Here is a 16,382-nt window from a genome sequence, read left to right on the forward strand (position 1 = left end):
CCAAAATTAGCTTATAGGAGGCAAAGGGTGATTGTGGAGGGGTGTTTTTGTAATTAGAAGCCTGTGACTAATAGTGTAGCAAAGTGTTCGTTGTTGGGACCCTTGCTGTTTGTTACATACGTAAATAACTTGAATGTGAATGTAGAAGTATAATTAGTAAATGTTCAGATGATGTGAAAATTGGTGGTGTTGTTAATAGTAAGGAGGATGGACTGAGGCTACAATCTGATATTGATCAGCTGGTAAATTGGGCAGACCAACAGTAGATGGAATTTAATCCCGATAAGTGTGAGTTAATGCATTTTTGGGAGATCTAATAAGGGAAGGATATACACAATGAACAGTAGGTCCACTAGGGAGCACTGAGGAACAAAGGGACCTTGGTGTACAAGTCCATAGATCCCTGAGGGTGTCAGCACAGGTAGACAGGATGGTGAAGCCAACATACGGAAGGTTTGCCTTCATTAGCTGGGGCATAGAACATCGGAACAAGGACATCTTGTTGCAACTTCTGTGGGGATGGAATACTGTATGCAGTTCTGGTCACAACACTACCAGAAGGAGAAGGACATGATTTCACCAGAAAGAGTGCAGAGGAGATTCACCAGGATGTTGTCTGGCATGAAAAGTCTGTTATGAGGAGAGACTGAATGGGTTGGGTTTGTTTTTCTTAGAGCAGAGGAGGCTGAAGGAGCGTATCTGATTGAGGAATATAAAATTGAGAGGCACAGACAGCATAGATCATGAGAATCTTTTCCCCATGGCAGATATGTCTAAGACCAGTGGGCACAAATTTAAGGTAAGAAGTAGGTGATTTACAGAGGATTTGAGCAAAAAGATTTTCAGCCAGAGCATGGTATAAACATGGACTGTACTGCCTGAGTGGTGGAGACAGGTATTCTCAACAGCTAAGCAGAATTTGGATGAACATTAAAATACCTGGTCACAGGAAGCTACGGACCCAAAATGCAGGTAAATCATCTGCAAACTTACTAACCATCCCTCCCATGTTCACATCCAAATCATTTAAATAAATGATGCGAAGCAGTAGACCCAGCACTGATCCTTGTGGCACATCACTGGTCAAAAGCCACCAGTCTGAAAAGCAACTCTCCAGTGCCACTCTGTCTTCTACCTTTTGAGACAGTTCTCCCTCGATTCTGGGAGATCTAACCTTGCTAACTAGTCTACCATGAGGAACCTTGTCAAACTCCTTACTGAAGTCCATATAGATCACCTTCACTGCTTTGCCCTCATTAATCCTCTTCGATATTTCTTCAAAAAACTAAGTTAAGCTAGTGAGACATATTTCCCATGCACAAAGCCATGCTGACCATCCCTAATCGGTCCTTGCTTTTCCAAATACATGTAAATCCTGGCCCTCAGGATTCCTTCCAACAATTTGTTCACCACCAGTGTCAGGCTCACCAATCTATAGTTCCTCGGCTTTTCCTTACTATCTTTCTTAAATAGTGGCACCGCATTAGCCAACCTGCAATCTTCCAGCACTAACCTGTGACTATCAGTGATAAAAATATCTTAGCAAGGGGCCAAGTAATCACTTCCTGAGCTTCCCAGAGAGTTCTAGGGTATACCTGATCAGATCCTGGGCATTTATTCACCATTGTGTTTTAAGACGTCCAGCACCATCTCTTCTGTAATGTGTACTTTTTTCAAGATGTTATTATTTATTTCCCCATGTTCTCTATCTTCAATATCCTTCTCTACAGTAAACACTGATGCAAAATACTCGTTCAGTATCCCCCGCCCCTTCTCCTGTGGTTCCACAAATAGGTGACCTTGCTGATTTTTAAGTGGCCCTACTCTCTCCCTAGTTACCCTTTTGTCCTTAATGTATTTGTAGAATCCCTTTGGATTCTCCTTAACCCTATTTACCAAAGCTATCTCATGTCCCCTTTTTACCCTTCTGATTTCCCTCTTAAGTATACACCTCCTGCCTTTATACTCTTCTAGGGAATCACTCGATTTCTGCTGTTTATATGCTTCCTTCTTGTTCTTGACCAAAACCTCCATTTCTCTAGTCATCCAGCATTCCCTACACCTACCAACTTTGCCCTTCAACTATAACAGGAACATACTGTCTCTGGACTTTTGTTATCTCATTTTTGAAGGTTTCTCATTTTCCAGCTGCCCCCAATCAAATTTTGAAAGTTCTTGCCTAATTCCATCAAAATTGGCCTTCCTCCAATTTAGAACATTAACTTTTAAATCCGGTCTATCCTTTCCATCACTATTTTAAAACTAACAGAATCATGATCACTGACACCACAGTCATCTGCCCTGAGATAGTAAGAACTGCCTATGCTGTGGTCAGAGATCACAGTGTGGAGCAGGAGCAGCACAGCAGGGCAGGCAGCATCAGAGGAGCAAGGAAGTTGACGTTTTGGGGAGGGGGAAGGGGGAAGGGAGCTCTGAAATAAATAGAGGAGGGGTGAGCTGCGGAAGGTAGGTAGGATGGCGATAGGTCTGTGAGGTGGGAGAGAAGATGGACAGGTTGCGTCAGCGGGACTGAGAGGGAGGGTTGGTCATTGGATGTGGCTGGGGATGGGGAGATTTTGAAACTGGTAAAGTCCACATTGAGACCATTGGGTTGTAGGCTCCCAAGGCAGAATGAGGTGCTGCTCCTCCAGTTTCCAGGTGGCATCATTGTGACACTGGAGGAGGCCCAGGATGGACCACCTCCAGTGTCACAATGACTCTACAAAGCAAGCACCTGCGCTTTGTTCGCAACAAATGACAACACCTTCCGGTCGTGAACCATTTCAACTCCCCCTCCCACTCCCTGAGCGACATGTCCATCCTGGACCTCCTCCAGTGTCAGTATTTTTCTGAATACAAGGTAAACAGGAAATAAAGAAACATACTATATCTAAAAGTAAAACAATTATGTGCCCTTTAGAATGACAGGGAATGGCTCATTGCTAGTGGTTAGAACTCTGGCAATAAAGAGTCAGCTTAAGCTGACAACAAAAATTACTCCCATAGGGAAGGCTGCAAATGAAGAATTGAGGTCAGATTTGTTATTTGAGAATCTCATATGGACAAACTCTCATTTCCCATATTCCTTCAGTATCTTGCTGCTCCAGCTCATTCACAAAATAAATTAAAAGGCATATTCTCATTAACTGACAAAAAAAGAAATTGCAGGAAAAGCTCAGCAGGTCTGGCAGGATTTGTGGAAAGAATCAGTTAACATTTTGGGTCAAGTGACCCTTCCTCAGAACTGATGGTAGCCAGGAAGATGTCAGTGTATAGGCAGAAGGGGGTAAAGAGTAAATGATAGGTGGGGATAGAGCCCAAAGAAAGAGAAGAGCAGTTGAACAAAGGAGTGGGGATAATGATTGGGCCAGAAGGATGAACAGCTGTTAATGGGGACTGTTAGTGGCTAATAGTGGGTGGTGTAACAGCAGACTATGTGATAACAAGGCCAGGTTGTGGGGTTAGGGGTAAGGACAGGGGAGAGCTCAGGTCCTAAAGTTACTGAACTCTATCTGGAGTCCAGAAAGCTGCAGCGTCCCCAGGCAGAAAATGAAGTGCTGTTCTTTCAGCCTGCACTGAGTTTCATTGGAGCACTGCAGGAAGCCTGAGATAGAGATGTTGGCCAGGGAACACAGTGGAGTAATAAAGTGCAGCTAGTAGCTCAGGGTCTTTTATTGTGAACAGAATGCATGTCTACACTTTTTCTCCAACATAGAGACTGCAGCAAATGCAGTAGACTAGATTGTGTGAAGTGCAGGTAAAGCGCTGCTTCACTGGATGGTATGTTTGGGCCCTTGGACACTGAGGAAGTAAACAGACAGGTGTTACACCTGTGGTTGCAACCACACGTGTCTGTGAGGTTGGGAATGAAAGAAGAGTGGACCAGGGTGTCCCAGAGGGAACAGTCCCTGTGGCAGGCTGACAAGGGAGGGAAGGAGAATGTGTGTCTGGTAGTGGCATCTCGCTGAAAATGGTGGCTAATGATCCTCTGGATGTGGATGCTGGTGGGATGATAGGTGAAGACAAGGGGGACCATATCACTGCTGGGGAAGGGAAGAGGGGGGGGGGGGAATGAGGGCTGAAGTGCTAGAGATGGGTCAGAGCCGGCAGAGGGCCCTGTGCTGGGGAATGCTCGGTTGAAGAAGGTGGACATTTCGAAGCCTCCCTTGTCAAAGTTGGCATCATCAGAACAAATGCGACAGAGACGGAAGAACTCGGAAAATGGACTAGTCTTTACATGAAGCAGGGCGCAAGGAATTGTAGTCCAGGTAATTGTGGGCATTGGTGGGTTTATAGTAGATATTGGTGACCAGTCTATCCCCAGAAATGGAAACAGATGTCAAAGAAGGGAGGAGTCAGATGGATCAGGTGAAGGTGAGAGCAGGGTGAAAATTGGAAGCAAAATCAAGAAAATTTTCCAATTCCACATGAGAAAGGGAGGCAGCACTGATGATATCACTATACCGGGGGAAAGAGTTATGGGTGGGGACAAAGAGACATGCATAACAACAGGGGCCTATGTACGTACCCATGGCCACCCCTCCGAAGAAAATGAGGGGAGTTAAAAGAAAAGTTGTTCAAGGTGAGGATGAGCTCGGCCAGGCGGAGGAGGCTGATGGTGGATGGAGACAGTTCAGGCCTTTGTTCCAGGAAGACACAGAGCCCCGAGACCATTCTGGTGGGGGATGGATATGTAAAGAGATTGCACATGCATGGTAAAGAGGAGACAGCTGGAGCCTGCAAACTGGAATCGCAGTTCTAAGTGGGCAGAGACCAGAGACTGCATCAGGGAAGAAAAGACTGAGTTAAGGTAGGAAGAGAGAGTGCTGTGGGGCAGGAGCAGACAGAAACAATAGGTCTGCCAGGCAGTGCTGTTTGTGAATTTTGGTACGGTGGTAGAATCGAGCTGTGTGGGGCTGGGGTCAATCAGCTTGGAGGCAGTGGTGAGGGAGATCACTAGATGAAATGAAGTTGACAACTGTAGCTGGGTTAACTGCATTGTCATGGTGAGGGGAAACAGCATGCAAGAAAAGTAAGCTACAGAGGTGCATTAAGACTAAATTGGTAAACATAACCGCCTACATTCTCTACAGGGAATAATCATGCTTTATGTGACATTAAAATTAACCATTTTACGTTCAGGGCACAAATGCTCTAACATGAAAGTAAATGACAAAAAACATTATTGACTGTTGGCCTTTAATAGAGACTTAAATTTTATAACACACTGATAAAATGCAAATTTGTTGAAGCTGTGCTTTGATGTTTTTATTATTAAAATAGAAGGTGTTATCATACACATTGCTTAAATAATTTATTTGCATTGGAGGTGATCAGAACATTATTTTCAAAATGGTGGATTACCAGAGAATGTGAACCACAGCACCAGCCATCTTCTCCACTAAAATATGGAGTAATCTTCCATTTATAATAGATACATGTAAGCAATAGCTCAAGTCTACTCCAAACAAATAATTTATATAATTATTTACATACCACTTTATTATTTGATATTTCAGAAAAGATTTCCATTGCTAAAGTTTGAATCATTGATTTAAACAGTCCGAGTCCTCCTGCTGTGCAAGAATCATTGTAAACATCCAACCAATCTGATGGATCAGAGAACTGCCAGTGCCCATCAGTTTTGAAAAGTTCCATTGCTAGGTTTGGGTATCCTGCAAACATGTTTAGTGCACACAATGTCAAATAGTAAACCAACAGCTCAAACATGGCACAGTATAAAGCTAGCAACCCCAATGCCTAATCAATAAACAATTCTGTTCTGTTACCTTTTAAGCAAGTTCCACTTTAAATACATAGCACTGAAAACAGCAAAAAATGTACAAGTTCACAACACTTTCAAATCCAAGCTCTTCAGGACTGTCTCAACTGTGGAATGTTAACTGTTCAGTTGGTCCCAAGCTTCATTGTTGTATAGTACCAGCTATATCTCCCTTCCCCACAACCACACATTGCTCAAAGGTTTGACCGAAAACTGAACATTGCAACACTTGTATGAACTATGGTTTGAAGTTCACTATTTGCACTCTAATAATAGGATAAGTTTTATTGAGCAATATTATTACAAAAAGGTACCTTTTACTTCCAGCCCAGCAGTTAGATAGTTTTAAATGCTCAACAAAGTAAGAAAATAAATATTAAGTTCTGTAGTTTAACTACAATTTTATGTTGCAGTTTAAACATGTAATACATTTTGAATTTACAGAAATCGAGGGCTTTTATTTCAGATTCTTGCCTCCTTCCATCTAATTTGCATTGTAGTAATACCATTACTGTGTCCCATAGGCAAGTTTTTAAACATTTCAAAATTTCTGATGAGAAAACAGTAAGACAGGACTTACATTAGTGGGTTTTGTAATTTGTCCATATAGCAGATTGTATGTAACTGAGGCAGGCATGTAAAGTAAAAGAGATGTCTAGCTGGAGAATATTCTGGATTTCATTATTTGGCAATGTAAAGATCAAAAAATGTACTTAACCTTTCGCTCACTGAGGTAACAGCTGTTAGAAAAGCAGAGATTTATGACCTTTCTTTAGGATGCTTAAAACAAGTTGGTCTTCTTTGACAAAACATGAAAGATGAAAAACATGCCTACAGTTACAATAAAGATCAAATGAAAGCATTACTTTAGAAAGCAATTTTATTGCCTCTGTTTATGCTCACCTGCGTCAATGCAGAATTCAGTTGGGCCAACTGACATTTCATCACCTCTCCTAGGAACAAGCCTATCTTTCCAAATAATTTATTGAAACATTTTCTTAAAATTCCTTCAGTTTGTATTCCATACTGTGTATCATTTACAACTGTCTATTTTTGACACTTGCAGAACAGCAGTTTTATTTGATTTCCAGTTCAAATGCCTTATTTCAAGTGAGATAGTTTCATTCTGTCTTCCACCAATACACTGTCTGTCCCAAATTGCTCAATGCACTGCTTGATAGTTGCTATGACACCCATCAGCCGTCGGTCCATGGCCTCCAAATGTGCATCTGTCAAAACTGGGGTTATGGGGTCATGTGACATGGCAGTCCGCATAGTAGTACTCAGAACTCCATTCTTTAGGTAGTTTAACCTATTCCAGGTGGATACTCTAATACTATAAAAAGAAAGTTTGTATAGAAACTAGGTCAAAACAAGACAAAGTGAAAACTCCAATATCTTTATAGTAAGCAATAAGCATAAGGCTGCAGAAATATGAGTTCAACTGAACTGTAACATGCCTATAACAAAAGCATCACTGGAAATTCACTAACTGGAATTGTTTGTTCTATAAAGATATTGCAAACAATAAATGTTTTGTACATGGCATATAAGCAGTAAACTTCAATGCAGGAACAAAAAAATAACTGATTTTCAAAATTTGTTCATAATACATGGGAACAACTGGCTAGGCCAGTATTTATTTCACACCCCTTTAACTGCCCTCGAAGTGGTGGTGAGCAGCCTTCTGGAATTGCAGACCTTAGGGTGTAGGGATGCCCACAGTGCTGTTAGGAAAGGAATTCCCAGCGTTTTACCCAGTGACAGGGATGGTAATACAGTTCCGAGTCAGGATGATGAAGAGAAACTTGCAGGTGATAGTATTCCCATTCATCTGCTACCATTGCCTATCTTGGTGGTAGAGATCAGGGGTTTGGATGGTGCCCAAAGAGCCTTGCTGAGTTATAGCAGTGCATCTTGAAGATGGTACACATCATGGCTGCTGTGTGTCCACAATGGAGGTAATGTTGGAGGTGGTAGATGGGGGTGCAAATCAGACAGTTCTTTGTCCTGGATGGTGGAGCTTTGAGTGTTGCTGAAGCTGCACCCTTTCAGGCAAGTGGAGAGTATTCTATTACACATGCATTCTAGCTAGTGGAGAAACATTAGGAAGTGGGTGGTGGGTTCCTAGCCACAATACTTACATGGCTCATCCAATTCTATTTCTCCCCAGGATACTGGCCGTGGTGAGTCATTAGATTATGATTGGAGTCTCTCAGTGGAGATGGTCATTCCCTGGCAATTGTATGATGTAATGTTACCTGTTACTTAGCAGTCTGAGCAGGAACATTGTCAAAACTGTTCCAAACCAACAAAGGGTATTTTAGTATTTGAGGATTCATGCATGGTGGTGGAAGATGGTTGTGCCTAGGACACTACCCTGAGGAAATCCTGCTGAGATGACTGACCGACAAAACCACAGCCATCTTGATTCTGTATGAGGCATGACTCCAACCAGCAGCCAGGTTACTCTTGGTGTCAAGGGCAGTCGTTCTCACCTCACCTCTGAAGCTCAGCTCTTTCATCCATGTTTGGACCAAGGTGGTAGTGAGGTCAGGAGCCATATGGTCCTGGTGGAACCCAAACTGAGTATGTGTCCAAGGTATTCTTTTTCATCTGTTTACTATGATGGTTCCAGGAATGAGACATTACAGTTATAAGAAAAGCTTAGAGAAACTGGTATTGCTTTCCTTGGAAAGGAGATTTGCTATAAGTTTTCAAAATCATGACTGTCTCCAAGACTGTGGACAGGGAGAAACTTCCCACTCATAAACGGATAGAGAACCAGAGGGCACAATTTTGATGTTTTGCAAAAGAAAAAATACAAGATAAGGAAAAAAAACTCATCACACAGCAAGTAGATACTGAATGAATTTCACTGCCTGCACGTGTGGTGTAGGCAGGTTCAGTTGAGCCATTCAAGAGGGTACTGGATGATTATTTAAATAGAAATGTGTAGGGTTATAAAGGTAAAGGCTCAGAGAGCTTATGCAGACCTAAAAGGTCAAATGGTCTCCTTTAACACCATAACAATTCTGAGATTCTATAAAGTGCCATTTGATAGCACTGTCAACACCCTCTTCCATCACTCTACCGATGGTTGAGGGTTGAGTGTTGAGTGTAGACTGATAGAACAATCCAGTTCAGTCCATTTCCATCCTATTTGAATACAAAATGTGACATGGCATTCTTTTTCACATAAATGCCACTGTTGTAGCATTACTGGAACAGTTTGACTTGGGCTGCAGCTAATTTTGGAACATAAGTCTGTAGTACTACTGCTGAAATATTATCAGGGACAATAGGCTTTTCAGTATCCTGTGCCTTCAGTCACTTCTTGATATCACATGGATCATCCACTCGCTGAAGAGAGATGCAAATGCTTCAGCCTACTCTTGTGTGTGCTGGGCTTCCCTATCATTAAGGATGGGAATATCTGTGCAGACTGTACCTCCTATTCATTATTTAATTGCCCACCATCTTTCACAACTGGATGCAACAGGTCTGCAGAACCTAGATCTGATTGGTCAGTTGTGGGACCATTTTGCCTGGACCACTGCATGTTTTCATTTGAGATGCAAATTGTCCTGTGGTGTAGTTTCATCAGGCTGATGCCTCATTTTTAGATATGCCTGATGCTGCTCTTAGCATGCCCATCTATACTTTTTGACTAACTATGTTGATCTACCAGCTTTATAGTAATGGTAAGAAAAATGCTGGGCAATGATGCTATAGTTTGTGAATGAATGCAATTGTGCTGCTGTTGCTGAGGACCCTCTGTCTCTCACACATGCTCAAAGTTGAGTTACTAGAGCTAGTCGAATTCTGTCCCATTTAGCACAGGAGGACTGCCACATGGCACATTGAAGGTACCCTCCATTGTGAAGATGAAACTTGATCTCCATTATGAATGTGTGATGGTCATGCTTACCACTACAGTCATAGAGGTGTGTAGGTTGAGGATACAGTCAAGAAGGAATTTTTCCTCTTGTTGGTTCTCTCACCACGTGCTACAATCCCCATTTAATAGCTATGTCCTTTAGGAAATGATCCGCTTGTTCAGTAGTCATGTGACGGAGTCACATGTAGGCCTGACCTGGTAAAGATGGGAGATTTCCTTCCCTGTAGACCATTAGTGAATTAGGTAAGTTTTCATGAGAGTTGACAATGGTTTCATGCCATTAAATTAGGTCTTAATTTCAAAGTCATGGCCTGTAAGTTTTGTTCTACTGTTAAGATGATCATAGTAAATCTTAGGCATTAATTCCACTTTCTTGCTCATTTGCCATATTTCAATTATGAGAGAGAGATCAAAAATCTGCCTATCTCAACCCTCAAATATATTCAATGATGAAACATGTACAATCCTCTGGGGTAGAGGATTCCAAAGATTCACAACCACGTGAGTAAAGAAACTTCTCATCTCATGTTTTAAATGATCGGCTCCCTATCCTGAAAGTGTGTCCCTTGTTCTTGATTACCCAGTCACAGGAAATAACTGCAATTATGTACCCATCAACCATCTTCAATCTTGAATGTTTCAACGAGATCACATCTCATTCTAATAAATTTCAGGAATATAGGCTCAGTTTAGGCAGTTTCTTTTATGGTCCAGCCCTCTCATTGTGTGGACAAATCCAATGAATCTTCATTGTACTAAGCTTATCCTCCTGTCAATATGAAGCTAAAATGGCACACAGCATTCTAGATGTGGTCTCACCAAAGCCACATAAAATTGATGGAATATTTTGGTATTCTTGCACTCCAGTTCACTTGCAATGAAGGCTTGGATACTGTTTGCTGTATCTGCATGCTAACTAACATATGTTCCTTGTATGAGTGCACTCAAGTCTCTCTGAACATCAACATTTATAGGTTTCACACTTTTACAACCCTCAAGAAAACCGATTAATAACAAGAAATTTGAATATTTCACCTGAAAGAATGACATTTACTGAAGATATTTACTATATATACTGACTGAACATAAGAAATTTATACTTGAAACCAAAGACAAAATATTTCCCCCTTACTTATTTTTAGCACAACAAAAAAAAAAGCACACAAAAGATATACCTTACAAAGTAGACATTCAAGTCTGCCAGAATCAGTCCACAATAATTCTTAGTTCCTGAGGGCTTACTTCTCATTTTCCTTTCACAATTTGGTTGTCTGTAACTCCAGAACTGCCCTTCAAGCTGAAATAAATGGAGATCCTCCCTCTAACGCAAGTTAGATGATTTTTATTCAGCATGAATTTGGCGTTTTGAATCAAAATATTCCACATGTATTTCATCATGATGCTGTTTTAAAGACTTTTACTCTCTAACTACCTTCTCTCCCTCGTAGACTGTCTATAACATTGCATTATTTTCAGAAAATCTGCAACCTCATTTCAAAGCCACTTACCAAGATGAATCACATAAGCATTGTAACCAGGTAGAAATGCTGATCAGCTAGCCATGAGACCTCAACTACTTTTATTAATTCATGGGTAGTGAGAATGTCATTGGCTGTGCCAGCAATTATTGCCCATCCCTGGTTGTTTTTGAGATGGTGGTAGAGAGCTGCCTTTTGGAACTGCTGCAGTCTATTTGATGTTGGTAGACCCACAATGTCATTAAGGGAGGGAGTTTAAGGATTTTGACCCAGCCTTCTGTCCTATCCTGGAATCAAATGCACAGTTCAAAGTACCCCTTCACAACCTGACAATTTAAACGTATTCCTGGCACTTGGAAGACTCACAGTATGTCTCTTGGTATTTACAAAAGCAAAAGTGTGAATACTTTGCATGTTCTCACTACTGATAAGTCCTTGCTTTAAGTTGTCATGCTTAACACCATCCCATTTTAATGTCACTTTTTTAAAAACTGCCTTGCTTCCTCCTCCTCCCCCAGTCACTATCTATTGGCAGAAACTTTTGTCTTCTTTTCAGGTCATGAATGTCAACTGTATCTCAGCGGATACAGAGTCATATAGCATGGAAACAGAACGTTCAGTCCAAGCTGACCAGGTTTTTTTTAAACTGAACTAGTCCCATTTACCCATATTTGGCCCATATCACCCAAAACCTTTCCTATTCATGTACCTAGCCAAATGTCTTCTAAATATTGTCAAGGAACTCAAGCTCCAAACACTCGAGGATACTGATGCGCTTCAGGATACTTCTTCCCCTTCCCTTCCCTCTGACTCCATCTCACCTCTTGCCATTTATTCACCACACCCTATGCCTCCTCCCCACTTGATGCTGAACAATCTGTACTCGGCGAAAGACTTGGCTTTATGCTTCCACTTCAATGAATTATGGGCATGACACGACGCTGAACTACTTCCACCTTCTTCACTTCTTCAGACAGAAGTGCACCTCTCCCTGGCGCAGACCTTTTCACCCCCCTCCACCTCACTTTGGTCTTTTGTCAACACTTGATCTCTTCATTGAGAATGCCTGACATGACACTGATTGTTTTAATTTCTCTGCTGTTCTCGCCACTCTAACCTGTATCCGTCTGAAATTGCACTCCATTTCCTCAAGTTCAACCCTGATCTTGTTATCAAACTTGCCAATAAGACAAGTGTGGTTGTTGTCTGGTGTACAGACCTCTACCTGACAAGATGAATGCCATTTCTCAGTCAGTTCTTCCTATTCGCCAGTGGATCAATAACTCAACCAGTGAATATCAAGCCGTTATTTCAAGGACTGTCATGGACCTCATCTTCTCCAGAGAGCTCCCTTCCACAACTTCACACCTCAGTTTCCCCAACCCGCACAGCCTTCTACTAACTTCCCAAAATCCACAAACAGATCATCAATTAAGCCTGTTCCTGCCCCACTGAACTTATTTCTTTCTGTCCTGACTCTATACCTCCTCCCTACAGACACTTTGTTAGTTCCACAATTTCCAGTTTCCTGGTCCTAGCTGCCGCCTCTTCATCATGGATGGGCAGAAGGTTCTCCCCTTCTCCCTTGAAAAGGAACCTCTAAAATCTCCATCCACCACCACCCTCTTTCACTTGGCTGAACTCATTTTCACTTTGAACAGCTTCTCCTTTAAATCATCTGATTTTCTCCAAGTAGGAGGTGAGACCATGGGGACCCCACCCACAAATCTTTCTCCAACACATTGATGTCGTCTTGGGTGCTACTCTCGTCTGGAATTGGAAAAATTCATCAGTTTTGGTTACAATTTCATTAGTTTTGGTTACAATTTCATTCTTCCCTGTCTTTCACCTTCAGCTGGTCCGTCTCCAACTCCTCCTCCTTTTCCTTCCTTGACTTCATTGTTTCCACTTCTGAGCAGAGGTTATCCACCAATATCTATTACAAGCCCATGACTCCCACAGTTACCTCACCTACACTTACTTCCTTCAAGGATTCCATGCAATTCTCCCAGTTTCTCCATTGCAGCTGTTCTGAGGATACCACCTTTAACAGGTCTGCTTCCAATATGACCTACTTGTTCCTCAACTAAGGCTCTCCCCCAACCCACCAAATGTGATTTACAGGGTCTTCAGCGTTTATGACCCATCTCCCACACGTCTGCCCTCACCCCTTCTTTCCCACAGCAACAATAGTGTCCCACTTGTCCTTGCTTCCCACCTCACTAGTCTTCACATTCAAAGGATCATCCTTTGCCATTTCTGCTACATTTAGCATGATGCCAGCACCAAACAAATTTTCTCTTACTCTCCACTGTCAGCATTCAACAGACCATTCCCCATGATTTCCAGCCCTTCCTCCATCACTCCCCATGGCACCTTCTCATATAATTGCAAAAGGTATAACACTTGCCAATTCACTTCCTCACATGCCCAAGGCCCCACACACACTTTCCAAGTGAAGCAGTGTTTGACTGGTACATCTTTCAATCTAGGCCACTGCATTTGCTGTTAACAACGGAATCTACTTTGGCAATACCAAACGCAGGCTGGTGACTGCTTTGGGGAACAATTTGGCTCTGTCCACATAAACAACCTTGACCTCCCAATAAGCCACCTCGCTCTCAAGCTAACATTTCTGACCTGGGCCTGCTGCAATATTCAATTCAGTAACTTAAGAAACTGTTGCATTCTTCATTTTTCTCCCCCTAACCACTGGCACTGACTAAACTCTGCCACTAGATGGATCCTCATCAATCTAAATAATGAATGTTTTAAAAACATCTTTTCAAGTACTGGACAGGGGTTATTCAGTACTGTCGTCATGTATTCATTTTTTATTATTTCATGATGTATTTCAGTTTTCAGGTTATTTCAACTAGGAATCCACAGTGCTGTACATGCATTGTATTGTATTTTAACTTTATCTTATTCCAGGCAAAAAAATTTATAAGAACCCAACTCTGATTTTAACATTGATTTCTACGAGAACCTATGGTTCATTTAAAGTTGTTTTATTTCAAGTTGTAATTTTCAGGAATGTAGGCACAACTTCTGAGAACTTATTGTAAAATCAATTTGGCCTTCCTTTAATGGGTTGTCAGGCAGACTTCAGAAAAGGTCACATGATCCCCTTCAAATAACCCTGAATTGACAGTCCCAAAACATCATAAATCTCAGTTGTAACAAGGTTTTTAAAATTTTCTATTTTTATATGTTCTTACAATCAAAATAAATAATTTCACACATCACTATATTACTTTTCATCTACAATTTTGCTGTACACTTGATTAACCTTTTACTATCCCTTTGCAGACTCTTTGTGTTTTCCTAACAACTTGCATTTTCATCTAGCTTTGTACCATCAGAAAACTTAAGATACATGACTTTGTCTCTTGATTAATCAAGATTATAAATAGCTGAAGCACCAGCCTTCATCTCTGCAGCACTCCTCTCGTCACAGCCTGCCAACTTGAAAATGCCCCAATTATCCCTACTCTCTGCTGATCTATTAACCAATTCTCAATATCTGCTCATTTATCACACAAACTCCTTGAGCCCTTAGCTTGTATCTTAACCTCCTATATACAGAAGAATCTAGGAGCCAGCCATTCAGGTCCTCAAGGCTGCTCTGTTATTTCAGATCATGGTTGATGATCTACCTGTACTATCCCCATAAGACAGATGCCATTACTAACTAGAAATTCACAAATTTCTGTCCTAATACTAATTTGTTGACCGAGTTTCCCAACTGTCTCTGGGTAAAGCATTCCAAAGATTCACCATCCTCTGATCAAGAAGTTTCTCCTCATCTCAATTCTAAATGGCTTATCTTTTATTCTGAGACAGTGTCTCCTGATTGTAGACCCCACAGCCAGGGAAACTTCCTTTCTCTATCAACTCTGTCTATCCCTTTAAGAATTGTATAAATTTCTTCTCATTCTGCTAAACTGCAGAGAATACAGGCCAGTTTCCTCAATCTCTTCTAATAGCAAAGTCCCACCATCCTAGGAATCAGACTGGTGAACTTCCACGCATTCCTCTATAATAAGTATGTCCTCCCTTAGTCAAGGGCCCCATATCTCAGGAAAGATGTACTGGCCCTAGAGCAGGTTCAGAGGAGGCTTACGAGAATGGTCCCAGGAATGAAAAGCTTAACATATGAGGAACGTTTGAGGACTCTGGGTCTATACTCGATGGAGTTTAGAAGGATGAGGGGGGATCTAATTGAAACTTACAGAATACTGAATGGCCTGGACAGAGTGGATGTTGGGAAGATGTTTCCAAGACCCAAGGGCACAGCCTTAGAGTAAAGGGAAGACCTTTCAGAACAGAGATAAGGAGAAACTTCTTCACCCGGGGAGTGGCGAATCTATGGAATTCACTGCCACAGAAGGCTGTGAAGGCCAGGTCACTGAATACCTTTAAGATGGAGATAGATAGGTTCTTGATTGTCAAGGGGATCAAGAGTTACGGGGAGAAAGCTGGAGAATGGATATGAGAAATTTATCAGCCATGATTGAATGGCAGAGCAGCCTCGATGGGCTGAATGGCCTAACTTCTGCTCCTATGTCTTATGGTCTTAACTTCATGCACTATTCCAGGTGTGGTCTCATCAGTGTTCTATACAATTGAAGCATGACATTTTATTTCTGTACTCAAATCTTTCTGCAACAAAGGCTAACATACTGTTTTGCCTTCCGAATTGCTTCCTGAAAGCATCTTTCGGTAATTGATGATCATCATCATCTAGGTCCTTTTGGATATCCACACTTACCAATTTTTTCACCATTGGAGAAATACCTTTGTTGCTCCTACCCAAATGGATGACCACACACTCATCCATATTATTTCCATCAGCCATACTTTTGTCCACTCACTCAGCCTGTCTAAATTCCCAAGAAACCTCTTTGCATCCTCCTCACAACCCACATTCCTGAGTTCTACCATAGTATAGTAACGATATGGAGACATTGGAGAGGATGCAAAAGAGGTTTACTAGAATATTGTCTGGATTGGAGTGTATTAGCTATAAGGAGAGGTTGGACAAACTTGTATTGTACATGGCAAACACTGCACTGGTGGGGACCTCAGGAGGAGGCAGAAATGAATCATCCACATGATGTTCTGGCTGAAGGTGATTGCAAATGCTTCAGCCTTATCTGTTGAATTATTGTTGGGTTCAACAACCATTAAGGAGATGAATTTTCAAGGAACCAATTCC

The 16,382-nt window shown here is 41.6% G+C and overlaps 1 protein-coding gene and 1 long non-coding RNA gene across 9 annotated transcripts in view; one reads left to right on the forward strand and one right to left on the reverse strand.

Moving 5' to 3' along the window:
* Window positions 1–16,382, forward strand: part of LOC125484183 — a 58,269-nt gene that overhangs the window by 16,334 nt on the left and 25,553 nt on the right. The gene's annotated exons all lie outside the window — the stretch shown is intronic.
* The window catches only part of fam20b (FAM20B glycosaminoglycan xylosylkinase), a 110,110-nt gene continuing 98,818 nt past the window's right edge, over window positions 5,091–16,382 (reverse strand). For 6 of the 8 annotated variants that reach the window (XM_048601792.1, XM_048601791.1, XM_048601795.1 and 3 more), the window contains one exon: window positions 5,211–7,118. In XM_048601792.1, the coding sequence (XP_048457749.1) occupies window positions 6,884–7,118 (235 nt within the window). In that variant the 3' untranslated portion in view covers window positions 5,211–6,883. Of the gene's footprint in view, window positions 7,119–10,794; window positions 10,981–16,382 lie in introns of those variants that run through there. The other 2 variants (XM_048601788.1, XM_048601796.1) reach the window with 2 other exon arrangements.

The sequence above is a fragment of the Rhincodon typus genome, chromosome 10 (genome assembly GCF_021869965.1).
Source record: "Rhincodon typus isolate 14 chromosome 10, sRhiTyp1.1, whole genome shotgun sequence".
In the NCBI taxonomy this organism is placed as follows: domain Eukaryota; kingdom Metazoa; phylum Chordata; class Chondrichthyes; order Orectolobiformes; family Rhincodontidae; genus Rhincodon; species Rhincodon typus.